Source organism: Enhydra lutris, unplaced genomic scaffold (genome assembly GCF_002288905.1).
Source record: "Enhydra lutris kenyoni isolate GAN:26980312 unplaced genomic scaffold, ASM228890v2 scaffoldscaffold60, whole genome shotgun sequence".
NCBI classification, from domain to species: Eukaryota; Metazoa; Chordata; class Mammalia; order Carnivora; family Mustelidae; genus Enhydra; species Enhydra lutris.
Window position 1 is genome coordinate 7,972,579 of NW_019154144.1, and position 16,706 is coordinate 7,989,284.

Here is a 16,706-nt window from a genome sequence, read left to right on the forward strand (position 1 = left end):
AAGGAAAAAGGCCAAGTCTACAGGCATCTTGGCAGGGTGACGAGTCATTGAAAAGAGATGTGAATTCCCACATAATAAACACACCAAAGCCAGGCTCTCCACACCCTCTCAAGTCCCGTCATACTGTGACTGGACTGGCATCCCTGCCATGGAATAAAGGGAAGGAAAATGGGAGAAAGACACAAGACTCCCTTCGCCTTGAATCACATACAAACCCTGGTTCCACAGAGGGACAAGAGGGTTCGCCTATGTGTGGTCAGGGCCGAGGAACCCCAAACTCCACGGGACCCTGAAAGGGATGCTTCCTGCTACCTGCACGAGAGAGGGAGGACATGATGTGCGTGGCATTCCTCCAGGATCCAGGAAGACAACAGGCCCAGGCACATGTATGTGGAGTAAAGAGGAACTCAGGGTGAAGTCAGGCACTCCCCACACTCTAAGTTCCTTTCCCATGCTCCTCTGTGCTAGAGCTACTACGTCGTGACCCGAACACCTCCGACTTAGGAACTCCTACTCTCCAAAGAGGATGAGCCAACCTCATTTACACCTTAGCATGAATTCAACCCATTCTCTCTCTCCACATCATTTTACTCTACTTATGATTTCTAAGATGATTAGAGCTTTCTGTGCCATTCAAATGGGGCTGGTTCTGAAGCGGTCTACATCCTCTGCTGGTACAAGACAGCAGGTCTCACCTGTGGACTCAAACAGTCCCTTTCCACATGAAATGGCTAAAATAGATAGTTTTTCGACTTTGAAAAACAATACAGTGAACAGATTAATGCCTTTATATCTTCAAATACCACAGAAAGACAACAATCCTTTGAACTTCAAAGGAAGCACCACCTTGGAAAGAAATGCCAGAAAACCTAATTTCTAGTCCAGTATCAACACACCCTCACCCCATAACCACAGACGTGTCACTCGAAGTTTCTGGGCCTCAGTCTCTGGTGACAGAATTAATGGGTTCAATACCTATACAAGGTTCCTTTCCACTCGGAAATTTCACAAACCATTGGTTATTTTCAGTTCAAGTAATTTCAGACACCATGACAGCAAAAGCTCATGTGAAATGAACTGAACAATGTAATTAAAGGGACTTTTAAAATGTATTAGGAGAATGACAAAAGGAACAGAGAATGCTAGAGAATTAAGACACTTTTTCCCTCAGTCTGTTCTTATAAGATGCCCAACCTAATACCATTAGTGGGTTTTTTTTTTTTTTCTTTCCACACCACAGTATAGCCAAGTGAACTCCCAAATGTGTGAACAATCAGGATCACGGCCTTGGGCTGAATGCTGCCTCTGAGAGATCAACTGAGGGCAGGTGCCTAGAACAGGTGGAAAAAACGAGAACATATCCTCCAGGGTCCCTTGGGAGTGAGCGCTCACCTTCCACCAGTTGGTCCAGGCTGGAAATCTTCTTGAGCCCATCGATGGTGTAGATCGTTCTCACTCCCTGGGGCAAATTCACGTTATCCGATAGAGTTCGGGTCAAATCAGCCAGCAGGGCCTCAAAAGATCGGAAGCGGTCTGGGGAGATGGCATACACAATCCCTTTGAAGTATCTATCTCCGTTTCGATAGAAACGAACTTTCTTGGCCTTCTTCTCGGAGCTGAGGGTCTGCAGCGTGCGGGTTCGGTAGAAGCTGCAGTGGGCACTGTGCGTTGGGCTGGGCAGCCCGTTCACCCGCGACCCTCTGCTGTATCTCTGAGCCTTATCCCGCTCGTCAAAGTGCTCCAGCTCCATGTCTCTGCCGAAGGACATGACGGAGTTAAAGTGGAACCTGGGAGGCACAGAAAGGGGGGAAGAAAAAAGAGACACATACTGATGTTATTTTAAGATCATGGTTTGAAAGGCTCGGCTCAAGAGCAGCTGGTGGAAATGGGGCCGTAATTGATGATATATTTAATGCGCGTGATCAAGTTGGAAGAGAAGGAAGAAGTAGAAGACGCAGCCCTGTGCAAAGAGCCTATCAGTCAACCCCCGTTTAGTTAGAAACAGCTCCTATGTAGGGACCACCGACCCCTCTCGGGCTCTGAACAGCTGTTACTTCCCAGTCACAGCAAACCTTTCCAAGTCCTAATAGCCCTATTGACAGAGGAAGAAAACAAGGCATGGAAAAACTTCTCCAAGTCATACCATCGAGAAATGCTTGAACCAAGACCTCCCACCCAGGTTTGCTTGACTCCAAAGTCCAGACCTCCCTACAGTGTGCTCACTCTGGTGGCAGATGGAAGATAAGCTTTCATATTACCATAGGGCTGATGATAGGACGTGGTGGTGGGCCAGGAACCAAAAGGAGGGGGGGGGTCAGCATTTAACAGATGAAAAACGGTTCACGAAGTTTTGTGCTCCCCCTTGCCAGATGGAGAGCCAACTGAATCAATCCCCAGGTTCCACCAACTTAAGACTTTCCGACATATTCACATATTCGATAACAGCTTTTTTAAAAATGATTTCACCATAACTCATTTGCTTACATTTCGTGCCTCGGATAAGCTGGGTTAAAAAAAGCAGAAAAAGGTTGCGGAGGAAGAAGAAAAAGAACAGAAGGGATAAAAGTTACTTTTGGGGATGGCTCTGCCTTTCCTTCCACTCTATTTTCATGGCTGAGGGAATTGAGGCTTTAGAGATGTTGATCAAGTACATTTCTCAAGGTTAGTACAGTATCAAGTTTGGATCAACATCTTTAAAGACTCGCTTCTTCAACTACACATAGGAACGCCAGTCATATCTACCTCTTAATTAATATTAAGTGTGGTTACATGAAGCACTGGAGAGAGTATCAAGCATGTATTAAGTATTAATGTTTTTTATTAATAAGATCTGCTTTTCTGTTCTTAACTCTGTCACAGAAAGAACTAGTAGGAATGGAATCTCCCCCTTCTGGTAAGGAAAGCTCCTTGGGAGTCTGCTGATTTTCATCTCACGACCCTTCTGAAAGATATGCTTGCTCCCCCACGGTCCCCATTGGACTTTCTATAGAGCCCTATCATCAGCAAGCTGCCTGTGGGATCAATGCATCCTTGCTAAGGTGTTAGGTGAGAAAGGCTTGTGATGTTGACCCTTGCAGGGGATCCGGATTTTAACAGGTCAATCTAGAAAGCATTCAAAGGAAAGAAGTTTTGATGACAAAATTTCCGGCATGGTGAAATACAATATAAGTGAAACAGAAAGTATGGGGCAAGAACCTTATGAGTGCTCCCCAAATCCCACCACATAGATGATGCTGCCTTTCTGAAGGTCAGTCCAAACTAACCAAAAGTACTGCCAAGCCTCCCTGACCTTTCCTTGACCCTCAGTAGACTAACGTCTGATCCATTCAGAGTGGCTCAAAGTTCATGTTTAAAAGCACTGCTAGAGATTGTGTACTCCTGAAATGAAGTGGAAGAAGTTAGAGTTTATTGAATGTCTGTGGCATGCCTGACACTATTATTCAGCAATTAATTGTGTAATATGCTAACAATTCCCTTCTAACCCTCACAACACTCCAGTGAGGTCAGTAATAATATTATGACTGAAGGCAAGTATGGGATAGAGGTAGGGTCCCAGAGTCATAATTGAGAGAGCTGGGATTTGAAAGTAGGTTTACTCGGAGTCTGAAGCTGGCGCTCCCATCTTTCTGCCCCATGTGCTTTGTCTTAGAGGCCAGACTCCTTGAGACCTTCGCTAGACCCCTTCCCCATAAAAATAGGGGTTTTTAAAGCCCTGACTCTTAACCAGGCCTGTGACCTTGAGGAGGCTACTTAACTGAGAAAGTCTTCCTCTGCAAACAGAGGGGACTGTGGTCACTAGGCCAGGCCAATAAGGTCTTCACTTGCTCATCATTATACTGCTGACCCCGGGGTGGGGGTGGGGGGAGACCTCAAACCTGGACTGATTATTAGTTCAGTGTATCTTTTTTCCTCCAAGCATGAAAACTACCTCATGTCTCTTAATAACTCATAATAGCCTAAATTTGTATTTTCCAGAAAAAGTGATACCATACATAGGTAGATAGGAACTAGTTTCATTGATTTTGAAGTTGGATAACTTCAAAACAGTGATCCAGTTCCTCAGGCAGCTGAATAACAGAACCAATATTTTGCCCATGGTATCATTGCTCCCACTTTTTTCTTAATCTCCTCCTAACATGAGCTGTTTTGTCTTCTAAAAGGGGTGGGTTGCGGAGGGAGGAGTACTCATACCACCTCACTAAGCTCTTCAAACTTCACATATTACGAAGGCCAGGTCGGCTTTTGAAGCTTCTGTTTTATTTTTAAAGGCAGTAAGCAATCTTACAACCTGAGGGGTTTCCTCTCCAATCTATATGAACCAAGGGACAACAGGTAGGACCATAGCAAAGAGTGGCACAACTGTGTCAGAAGAGAGTGCCAATGTAGTGTGAAGGGGCTTTTATCGATTCACAACTTGCAAAAGGCAAATAATGTAGGCATTCCCTAGAGGAATCAGACTTCTGGAACCAAGAGTTCTACCCCCAAAGGGGGGGGGGGGAGTCAATTTTAAAATAGACAAAAGTTGATTTTGTTTTATTTGTGTATTTCCTCAAACTTGATCATATGTTTAACCAGGACAAGCACATCTCTGATTTCCCTTCACTGAGCCTGCCCAAAAGTAAGTAATGATGCTGGGGACAAAGAAAAACCACACTCAAAGTGAAATCATTTTCAAGGCTACGGCTACCACTAAAGGAATGTCAAAAACCACACTATACACCCTAATGTTCCATAATTATGTGCGACATCAAAATAGGTGTTCCTTCTCTTGCCTTGACTGGCTCAGCTCTCCAGATGGCTTAGTCACGTATTTGAACCACCAGCTCCTAGAGAAGATTCCCTGGACTTCTACAGGTTCTTGCTTTCTGCACAGGAAACCGCTGAAGCACAGAGACACACATTCATGGACCATCGATGGCTAGGCGCCTGGGCACATGGGTGTCATGGTACGAAGAAGGTAACCAAAGGGCCAGAGCCACAGAGATCACAGGCGCTTGAGAGGGGAAGAAGGGGGCCCAGCTCTTATCTGAGATCTTCCTATAAACACTGCCATGCAAAGAAATCAGCATCCTCAATTGTCTTCTGTGGGATTTCTCACCATTTTGAGGAACCTCTGCATTCATCCTTCTCTAGATAAGATATGAGTTCCTGTTTCAGAGATCTACACACACACACACCCCCAAAAATAATCTGGCATAAAGATTACCACATCTAAACAGACGCTGGACTTGTAAGTCCCCGGGGATATTTTGCCAGTAGGACTAGGATGCAAGTGGATGGGCAGGCGTGGACTAAGAGGCGTGCACACACACCTTCAGAGTGCATGTACCACCGTGGACACAGACATCACAGGATGTGTGCCAATCTTTTATAATGTGCCTACATATAACCCCTCTTAAAATCCCTTCTGACCCGCCTTCATGTGACATTTAATACTTAAAAGACTGTCCTACTTTCCTTTCCAGTGGAAAGGCGATATATTTAGGAACATTCACAAAGCATATTCACGGAACACCTTGCAGTGTGGCCGCTCACCGCGTGTGCACCATAACCTGGACACACACAGGTGCGGAGAGAGGGAGCCAGTTTGAATGAAACCTTTCATTTGCTCCATCTCTTACAAGCATTGGCTTTCCAAATCCAGCAGTGATTCCGCGCAAACCTGGTTTTCAAAAGCAGCCTCTTTTGTGGGGCAATGCAGGGCTGTGCATGCGCTCCCACTAGGAGGAAAATGCCATTTCCTCTCCGCATGCTTTTAGCACTGCAGGTACTAATTTGTCCATGAGGCAGCCTCGCTGTCCCTGAAGGAACTTGAGACCCTGCAAATGTACTTGCAACACCCACACTGCAGCCACCCACCACGCACAGATCGCCCCATCTTCAAGCACACCACCCTCCCGGGCACACGAGAAAGCACACACACAATAAGAGGCCTGGCCAGGCCACTCCTTCTAGGCGCAGACTTGGTCCTCCCTCCGCGGCCAGTTCTGACAATGACAAACACCTCGCCCACCTCCTCCGCCCTGGCTCTCCATCTCCACTAACAACGTGGCGAAAAGCCTGGCTGAGAGGGTGGAGGGGGGGCGCGCCCTACTCCCCGTTTTAAGCCCGGTGGCACCAGACAAAAGAGGCAGGTGCCAGCAGCCCGGGAGCCGCCCGTACACACCACCCCAGGCCAAGGCCAGTCTGGCCACCGCAGGGCAGCGCCTTTCGAGGAACGGCGGGCTGGGTGGCGGCGGCGCCGGGCCAAGGGGGGCGCCCGCCCTGCCCTGCACGCCCCGGGCTTCCTCGGCGCCCCACGGCGGCGGGAGGAGAGGACGCTGCGAGTCCCCCGGCAGGGACCCGCCCGGGCCGGCCCTGCCCGCAGCTCCCTTCCCCAGCGAAGGCAAACCACGCACCGGTCCGCAGAGAGACGCTGCCGGGGGTCTTTGTGGCCGCGCTCGGGGCCGCCTCCTGGTGCTGTCCTCACCGGGCTGGGCGCGGCCGGGGCTGCGGGGCTGCGGGGCGGCGGCGGGGCCGGGGCTGGGCTGCAGCAGCTGGGGAGCGCGGGCGTCTCAGCTGCAGCCGCTAGTGCAGGGATGCGCCTCTGCCGGCTCTCATTGAAATGCGGCGCTTCGCACAGCCTCACTCCAGCCTCTCTCCGGAGGAGGGCGGCGGCGGCGGGCGCGCTCCCTTTTCTTGTGGCTCACTCTCACACGCCCTCCCCGCTCCCTCCTTCTCCTCCTCCGCGTGCGCGCTCCGGAGCCCCCGCCCTTCTTGGCAGGGCGCATCTACCACGGCTGCGCCGGGGGTCCTCCTCCTCCTCCCCCACGCCCTCTCCGACCGCAGCGACCTCCGTGCGGCTGGCCTGAACAAATTCCCCAAGCTCCCGGTTCCTTAAGAGTGGTTGTCTGGGGGTAGGGAAAGATCGGATGGGGGCCTGGGGACAGCGGAAGAGAACATGGACGGGGCCAGGTCTGAGCCAGGAAAAGTGAGATGGGGGGATTGGTGAGAGGTGGCGCAACGGAGAGTCCCCCCACCCCACCCCAGGGGAGAGAAGGGAAACAATTATTTCCTCCTCCCCTGACAGCCTCCCCCCACAGACACACACTTTATGTGACTTCATGATTTAACACTTTTCCCAGGATTATGGAAGCTAACGTAATGCATTCTCACACTCAAGTCCAAGATGCATCCATGTAGTTCCTTCAGGGGAGGACCAACCCTGGATCCTCCTAATCTCCACACTCCAGTGTCGCCCTCAGTCCCCTTATTGGGAGGGACCAGTTCTGTTCATTAACCCCACCAGGCATGTCCATTTGACCCCAGTACTTAAATAGTGACCTGTGTTTAGAGCCGAGTATGTTGCAAAAGACACTTGTTAACTTAAAGGCCAGGTTTCCTTTCTGGAAACTCCTGGTTGCCAAGGTCTTTGGTCAACGCTGGAAAGCCCCATGAGCTCATCACAAGCCTTCCCTCCTGGGTTAGGAATGTTCTCAGAACCCAGGCTGTGGACAGCTTCCTCTAGTCTTTGCACAAAAGCCCAGGGAGTGAGAGCAGGTCGCTGACTTCCATGAAACCGTAGCCTGGTTCACTGGGCAGCCTAAATTTTGGTCCGGGTTAATTTCCTTCAGTCATGTCGCTTGGGACATGTATTTGTCCCACACATGCATACATATACAAAGACACATGTGTATTTTTCTCTCTTCCGGGGCTTGAAACTTTTTGTGGAAAATCAAAATTTTCTTTTTCTCTAGCCCATTGAGTCCAGTTACATATTTGACTACTCATTATTAATAAGAGCTAATCTGAAATACTCTCAGAGTACATGTAAATACTAAATAATCACCATTTGTTATAAAATGCCACTCAAATGAGATGCATGTTGCATATTCAACAAGTTGCTGCAATATTTATTTCTGAACTATTTAATAACCCAGGGATGAGACTATGTGAACTCATCAAATTGACTAAAAGCAAAGTACTGAGCCTATCCCTTCAAATTCTAATACAAAATGCGGGCCAAGGGGTAAGCACAGAGAAAGTAAGAAGCCAAGTGTACTTTCTTGAGAACAGAAATCAGAACTTCTATTTATCTTGCAAGTGACAAATGCCAAGTAATTTCTGCCCAAATGCTAAACCAAGAAATAAATTCCGTTTCCTAACCCCTATGGATATTCTATCCGGGTCATTTCTTAAGCACTTTAAGTAATTCAGCCGTATCTTACCTCCTTCCTAGCTGACCTACCTGGGACATGCAGATAATGTGTTTAAAAAACCTGGGGGGAAAAAACCCACCTTTGTGTGTGACTCTCTCGGATTGCTCTCACTAGATGTAATTGGGCATCATTAGGTCTTTCAAGGAACCAAGAGCACTGGGAATAGATGGGCACACTAAGGAGTCCCCGCTGGCTCTCACTGCTGTCACACCATTTCATCAGAACAGCAGGCTGGTGCTAAGTGGCACCCAGTGACTGGACCGAAGTAATTGTGGAAGTCCATGAGTTACTTCTAGGAGGTTCAATGAAATTTAACCAGGAAACTCCTAATTCAAGTAATTTTCAAAAACTGATGTTACCTCCTTTATATTACCAAGGTATGGATCAAAGAAATGATTGGAATTAATGTGTCCTTCCCTCATGAAAATCTGAAGTTAATGGAGCTCTCTCTCCAACTCTCCAAAGCTAACGCTATTAAGCCGTGCACCCCGATCACTGCTCCAGACAGCCACAGCTCTGCACCCCGAGGCTGACAGCGGCGTGGCCCCAGCTCTGTCAGTGGCTCCTATTAGCTGAGTGCTTGCCTTTTGCCGTGCTGGGGCATCTGTACATTTTCTTCACACTCGTAAGAGCCGTTCAAGGTAGGCATCCTTATCCTTACCTTACAGATGAAGGAATTTAGGCATAGTCAAGTTACATCATTTGCAAATAGCAGGCAGCTAATAAATGCCAAGCCCAATTCCATTTTTAAAATCCCTATGTTTTAAAATTCAAGTCAGCTTTCCAATTGCTATGCCCCTATGCTTGAAAAGCCATATGAAATTCTAGTCTGAAGTATACTCTTTTCAAAAATGCAGTCTTTTAATCAAGGAATGTATTATTTCATAACAGGGAGAGAGAACAACTCTTTGCTGTTGTGAACACTACTTCCTTTAGTGATGGATACATCAAATGTATCTATTCTGGGCTAAATTTTCATGAGACTATTTGCATGTCACCCTCTGACACAGGTTGATGGACAATCTTAGCTACATGTGTTTGCTTTTCTTTTCCTTTTTTTTTCCCCTGAAAGTAAGTTTTCAGGTCCAAACCAAGGAAAAGAAAGAGAACTAAAGAAAAATAATTTTTAGTTGGCCATGTATCTCTTTTCAGGTACATTTTATTGGCTCCTTCATAGAAAATAAGCTCCATCACATAGATTCAAAGAGAATAATAGAAAATGGAATATGAGCAGGAAGAGATGCACTTACTGTTTTTCTCTCTAGAAGGGGAATTTACTCTGTCTCCTCCATAATCTCTCTGCAGTCCTCCTCGGGGACCAAGGAGGCAGTGCTCCTGGGTGGGGGTACCCAGGCATATTTACTGACCACCACAATTGTGAGAAACAGCTTTATAGAATATGATCATCATTCTAATTTTCCTTATATTTCATCCTGTGTGTGATAAAGGCTCTTTATGGCATTTTCCACATTTTTTCTTAATTACCCCTAATGACAGAGCACTTACTTCCTCTGCTTTCTACTGGAAAGACAGAATTGTAATGATGAGGGACCTTGACAGCAGCCTGTCCAATTATTACCCCATGCATGAATTCCCTCTATAACAAGTAGTTTTTCTGCCTCCTCTCTGTTGCTTCTAACAGTGGCCATTGTGATAAAAATAAGGACAAATTAAGATTATCCTCTAAGAGTTAGGCAAGATCAGGGAATTCTAGACACAACGGACAAGATCTCTATAAATAGTTAACCTAACTGGCCATGCATCTCTGGCTTGGCACTCCAAATGTGCTGAGGGACCAAACTATACCAGGTTCTAGAGACACACGAGGGAGGAAGGGATTCTCCCACCTTGAGATGCCCTCCCTAAGCTGACAGAGAGCTTCTCAAAGCTCAGTTTGCACTTTCATGTCTAATTCCTCAAGTGTCATTTCCTTCAGCAGAGGGGAGCTCAACACAGTCCACTTCCCTGCTGGGCAGCTCCCCTGCTGGGCAGCTCCCCACAATATACTGAGAGACACTTCCCTGGAATTTCCCTGGTGGCCCCAGGTCTTCTCTTTCCCTCTATGAGAGAACAAATCTAATGGTCCTGCCTTTACTTGACAGCCCTATTATATTCTACCAAATTCTACTCTCCCTCATCCGCTGCTTCTCAGAACTGGACATGGCCCGGCAAGGGTGTTCCAACTGGGGAAGTTTGTGACTTCTATCCTTCTCCACACTGCTTCTATTAAAGGAGCCTAACATCAAATCAGCATCTCAGGCAGGCCACACTACTGACTCATGCAGTGAGTTAAAATTTCCATGCATTTCACATGTTTTGCTCTTAAGGTCTCTTATCCTGTATTTGTTCAATTAGATGTGGCGCACCCAGGTCCAATATTCTGTATTTTTCCTTATTCAATTGTCTGTTGCTATTTGATCCACCTTTCTAACCTGTTGAGTGAGATCCTTTTGGACACATTATGTCACTAGCGCCAGCTTTTTTTGTCAGTCTCATTAACGCTACACCAACATCCTCATCTCAGTCGTTGATAAGAGCTTTCAACAGAAACACGGTCACAGCAGGCTTTGTCGGCTCAAGATGCCTAAGATGTCCACTCCAGGTTGACCACTGATGGCAAAAGACTCCCTCAAAGTACTCGGTAATTACAGAGGCTAAACATGTTCTCTACAGCAAAGAAATGTCAGGGGATCCAGTGATAGCTAAAATTTGTGTTTTTACATCTAGGATTGTATCCTGGACTTCTATACCATTCTTTCATTCACTCATCCATCCATTCAATAAATAATTGTCCAGTGTCTCCGATGCGCCGGGCACTGTGCTAGGTGGCAGGAATGCCGTCATGAGATAGAATTACAAGTATTCTCTGCCCGTGGCATTGCCGGCCTATAGGGAGACAGATGTGAAACACATACTTACACAAATAATTATTTAATTTCCAAAAGGCTAAGTACTGGGAAAGAAAAGAACAAAGAGCTTCAGAGAAAGCCTCCCCAAGGAAGTAACATTTCAGCAGAGACCCGAAGCTAGCCAGGCAACAGAGTGGAAGAGTATGATTCCAAGCAGAAAAAATAGCCCTGTGAAGACTGAGTGGGAAGTAGCTTGTTCTGGGAGCCAGAGGTGGGCGGAGTGGCTGCGGAAGCCTGGAGGGAGGTGGGCTGTGAAGGCAGGCAGGTGCCGGTGCTTCAAGGCCCGGAGTCCCTGAGCCATATTAAAGAATGAGGACCCTGTCCTAAGAGAAAAGGGAAATCACCGAAGGGTTTGAAGCAGAACACGGACCAGATCAGAGCTACGCGTTTAAACCCTCCTCTTGCATGGAGCATGGGATGTGGTGCATAAACAATGAATTCTGGAACACTGAAATAAAATAAAAGTTTTAAAAAATAAAAATAAAAGCTCCTCTTACTTTCCTGGCTGCTGTGGGAGCATATTGGAGAAGCACAGGGGAATAAGAACAATTTCACTTTCAAGGTCTCGCTTGGAGAGGGTAGCAGGGAAGAACAGTGGGTGGGAGTGAAACTTCCGGCTGAAATATATTTACTATGTTTCTCTTGTGATAGGAATCCGAGTTTATTCAGGTATCTAAATCCATGCAGTTTTTTAAATCCAGGGATTAAATACAGCATCTCCAAGGTAAAATGTTTAAAATTATTGGTCATTTTGATACAATCATTTCAGCAAAATAATTTTAAAGTGTGTATTTGTACATTCTATCACTGTTTTGAGGCATGGAGAAGTCCCCCCAACAAAAGAAAAATTTTACTTAAAGATCCTAAAATTAACCTCGAAATAATCACCTTTGCTAAATGCATTTGGATAGAATTTTATTCTGCCACATTCTTCCAGAAATTTCTTAAGTAGATGATTCGCTTTTTATACGCATTAAGGCACACTTGTTTTAAAATATACCACTTCGCTGATTCTCATTCCCCGAGATCTCTCACTGATTCCATGGGACACGCATACCGAAGAAATTACAATAGTTACGTAAGTACCCTGGGAATGTAGCAGAACTACAGAACCAGAAACACCTAGGACTTTTTAGACCTGGGGTCAGACTACAGTGATTATCCTTTTATCAAAAATGCATGTGGACCGAATAACTTCATCCATAAAATCAAAGAATCTTTGGCAACTTTTGAATGTGTCCCAAGTTGTATTTTATTTTGTTTTGTTTTATATTTGTGGACATGGATTCTGAAAGGTGTCTTACAAACAAAGAGAAACTTACTAAATTTCTGCTGTTGATAATCTTCTAGGTGAAAAAAATCAAAGTTATGTGTGTGTGTGTGTGTGTGTGTGTGTATTCCTCTAAATTTTTTCACACATATGTACACATACAAAAAATATAGTCTTAAATAGAAAAAAATGTGGTATGTTAATATATATAACATATGTGAACCTAACACCACCCTACCCTTCTTGGTTCTAATAAAACATGAGGCCAAATGATGGAATACATTGTTTTTTTTTAAACTGATAAGCATGATTCAAGGAACAAATACACAGAAGGGAAAGGAAGCAGAACTGGCTTTACCCTGAGCGCACGGAGTTTCAGCATTCACAGCCGTTCAAGGCAGGAGGACTGGAAGCAAAGGCTAGAACACGCTCAATAGGAAATACTGAAAAGGAAACCCTATTCATAAAGCTGTGACCTCAAAGGGCTGCACTCTCAGCAAAAGAGTCCCTGTCTCAAAATTTGGTGTTAGGTAGAGAAGAAAAATACTCCCTAAGAATTTAGATGCACAAGCTGGAACTCATGGAGGTTAGCTGTCTAAAGTTCTACAGTCCTGGTGGCTTGGAAAATCCTTCAAGTACTCAATTTAAACGGTCTCCAAGCACTTAGGAGAAGAAAACTAAATCTTCGTTTAGTCTATAGTCTATAGTCTAAGCCTCTATAGTCTATAGTCTAAGCCATCTATAGTCTAAGCCTCAAAAAATTACTAATAAACTTCCAAAATACATATAGTCTTATGGTTTAAAAAATATCATAAAATACATCAGTGAAGAAGGTGTTGTGGGTGCTATGAGTTATAAAAATATGGCAGAAAATAAAATCAGAATCAAAATGATTTCAGTTAGTGGTATTATCAAACATGGAATATAAAAATATAAATATAAAGTATAAAATAAATATAAAAATATAAATATCTGCATAATATAAAAGAGAGGATGCAAAGTGTAAACCAAGAGGAAGGGATGATGAAAAAGACTAAGTATCTTTGAAAAAAGTATCAAAAAGAATTTGTAAAAATTAAAAATAAAATAACTGAAACTAGAATCTGAACAATGGGTTTATCAGCAGGTCTGTACTGTTGAGAAAAGATTTAGCAAACTAGAAATTAGATCCAAAGAACTAATTCATAATGCAATACAGAGAAATGAAGACATAGAAGACATTACATAATAGTTAAGAGTCATAAATGCTAATTTAGTAAAAATTTCAAAATATACACCTAGGTGGATTTCCTGAAAGAGATAGAGGGAGAATGGGACAGGGAATCTTTTAAGAAGCTTTTTTCTTCACTATAATAGTTTATGTGTATGGTTTATAATAACTATAGTTTATAGTGAAAGTGTAGAGAAAATAGGACCAATTACATTGATCCTCCCTCTTCACAGATTCTCTATTTCCAAATTTATCTATGTGCTAAAATTTATTTGTAACCCCTAAGTCAATCCTGCAAACCCTTGCCTGGTTACTCACGGACGTGCACAGAAGGGCAAAATACTCTTCCCACCACATGCTCCCAGCTGAAGTCCAACTGGGAGGCTTCCTCTTATTTCAGCTCTCATAGCGCAAACTTGTGTCTTTTTCAAAATCTATTGAGTGCCTTGTCTTTCCCATTTTTGTGCTTTTTTTGGTGATTTTGCTGTTGAAATGCCTCCCAAGCTCGGTGCTGAAGTGCTATCTTAGTGTTCCGAAGGGTAAGAAGGTTATGATGGGCCTGACAAACAGATATTAGATAAGCTTCCATCAGTCATGGGTTATCGTGCTGCTGGCTATGAGTTCGGGGTTAAAGAATCAACCATATGTATGAAACACATATAAAACAAGGTTATATATTGATCATTGATGAAAATGTTGAGACCAGAAGCTCACAGGAACCTCTAGAAACAATAGTTTGGTATTTGCTAATTTAGTGTTTACAGCAACTTCATAGAATAAAACTACTGCAAATAATGAATTCCAGCTTTGTCCAGAAGGGAATGAAATGGAAACCAGAGAACAGAGGAATGACATCTTCAAGGTGCCCAGATAAGATAATTATTAACTATAAATGCAAACCAAAGAAAATAGTTCTCAAGAATAAGAGTGGTATAGGGGTGCTGGGTGGCTCAGTCAGTTAAGTGTCTGCCTTTGGCTCAAGTCATGATCCCGGAGGTCCTAGGAACGAGCCCTATCTTGGGCTCCCTGCTCAGCAGGATGCCTGCTTCTTGCTCTCTCTCTCTGCTGCTCCCTGCCTTGCTCATGCTCTCTCTCTCTCTCTCTCAAATCAATAAATATATTTTTAAAAAAGAATCAGAGTGGTGTAAAGATATTTTTCAGAGAAACTAAAAGTGAAAATGTTTACCACCTATAAATATCACTTAAATTCTAAAAAAAAGATGCATTTCTAGAATAAAAAAATTCATTCATGTGTAAAAAATGAACAGCAAAGAAAATGATAACACTAAGTATGTAAAAATAATAATGTGGAGTTGCAAAAAGAGGGAACTAGAATTCAATGCTTGGGAGAGGTGGTTTAAATTTTAAATGTTTTGAGTTTCAAAGGAAAACTAAAATGCTGATTAAATTTATGTATTGACAGGTTAAACCTGAATGTTTACATAGCTAAAAGAATCACAAAAACTAGGTTAGGATGTGTAGTTTCTAAAATAATAATGTTATTAATTCTTAATAATCTTACTATAAAATTATTCTATTATTTTTCTAATTAATATAAAATAAAATATGGAAGGAGAATTTAAAAAACAACATAGAACAGTAGAACAGATAGAAAGCATAAAATAAGATGCTGGAGTTAACCAGAATATGCCAGTAATGACAAAAATATAACTGCACTGAAAACTCCAATTAGCAGGCCAAGTTGCTAGACTTGATTTTTTAAATCCAGATATATATGTTGATAAGAGACACATCTAAACTGTAATGACACAATAACATTTTTAATATAAAGATAGAAAAGTTACACTGAACAAATACTAATAAAGTTGAGACAAGTAAATTCAAAATTTCTAGTGATAAGGAGGTATTACATAATGATAAAAGATTTAACCGATCAAGAACATACAATGATCATGAGTAGGTGTGCACAAAATAACATGACCTCAGTAATATAAGGAGAACATGATAGCATTATAATGCAAAAATGGAAAAAATTCCAATAAGTTTGCAAGTATTGATATCATACAGTCAATATATTCTCTCCTACAAAGCAATTAAGAAGGAAATTAAGAATCAAAGGGAAATAAATTTAAAAATCCATACATTTAAAAAATTTCAAATATACTCTTAATAATGCATTGCTTAAAGAAGAAATCACAATAGCATTTGAAAAAAAATTTTAGAAAACCAATGAACTAAGCATCTAATTTCAGAAGTTATAAAGAAAACAACAGAATAAAACCAACATAAGTGTTTCTTTCAAGAAACAATATAAGAACTTCTGGTAGGAAAATTCTAAGATGACTCTCAAGATTTCTCTCCTTGTACACATACCCAATCTAATCCCCTGTTGTTGCATGTGGGTGGGCATTACCTAATTGGGTGAACCTTTTTTTTTTTTTTAAAGATTTTATTTATTTATTTGACAGAGAGATCACAAGTAGGCAGAGAGGCAGACGGGAGGGGGGAAGCAGGCTCCCCACCGAGCAGAGAACCCGATGCGGGGCTTGATCCCAGGACCCTGAGATCATGACCCGAGCTGAAGGTAGAGGCTCAACCCATTGAGCAACCCAGGTGCCACTGGGTGAACCTTTTTAGAAGAGATCTAGAGGTCAGAGACAGAAGACAAAGAGATTCAAAACTTCAGCAGGGATTCTCCTGTTGGTTTAGAACAAAACACATAGCCATGCTGTGGACAACCTGTGGGGGCCACATGGCAAAGAGCTGTGTTGGTTGCTAGAAGCTGAGAATGGTCTCAGTCACCAGCTAGCAAGAAAATGGGAATACCACGGTCATCTAACCACAAATTCTGCTAAAACCACTGAGCTTGGAAGAGACTCCCAGGCATCAGATGAGAATCATAGCCCTAGCCGACACCTTGATTTCAGTCTGGGGGGCCCTGAGCAGAGGATCCATCTAACCCGTGTCCAGACTTAGGATAAAAAGTGGGTTATTGCCCAGGTTGCTAATTTTGTGGTAATTTGCCACACAGCAAAAGAAAACTAATACAGAGCTCACTTAATGTTACAGAAAACAATGATACAATACAGAGAATCAACAAAGACAAAAGTTGGTTCCTTAAAAATGCTAATAAAATTGGGGCGCCTGGGTGGCTCAGT

General features: G+C 43.5%; 1 protein-coding gene across 1 annotated transcript in view; it reads right to left on the reverse strand.

Moving 5' to 3' along the window:
• LOC111158544 (doublecortin like kinase 1) overlaps positions 1-6,700 on the reverse strand; it is a 353,224-nt gene extending 346,524 nt beyond the window's left edge. The window contains exons 1-2 of the mRNA XM_022520639.1: positions 6,399-6,700; positions 1,393-1,787 (exon numbers count right to left, since the gene is read on the reverse strand). Of these exons, the coding sequence (XP_022376347.1) occupies positions 1,393-1,768 (376 nt within the window). The 5' untranslated portion in view covers positions 1,769-1,787; positions 6,399-6,700. The remainder of the gene's footprint in view (positions 1-1,392; positions 1,788-6,398) is intronic.
• Positions 6,701-16,706: the final 10,006 nt, after the last annotated feature.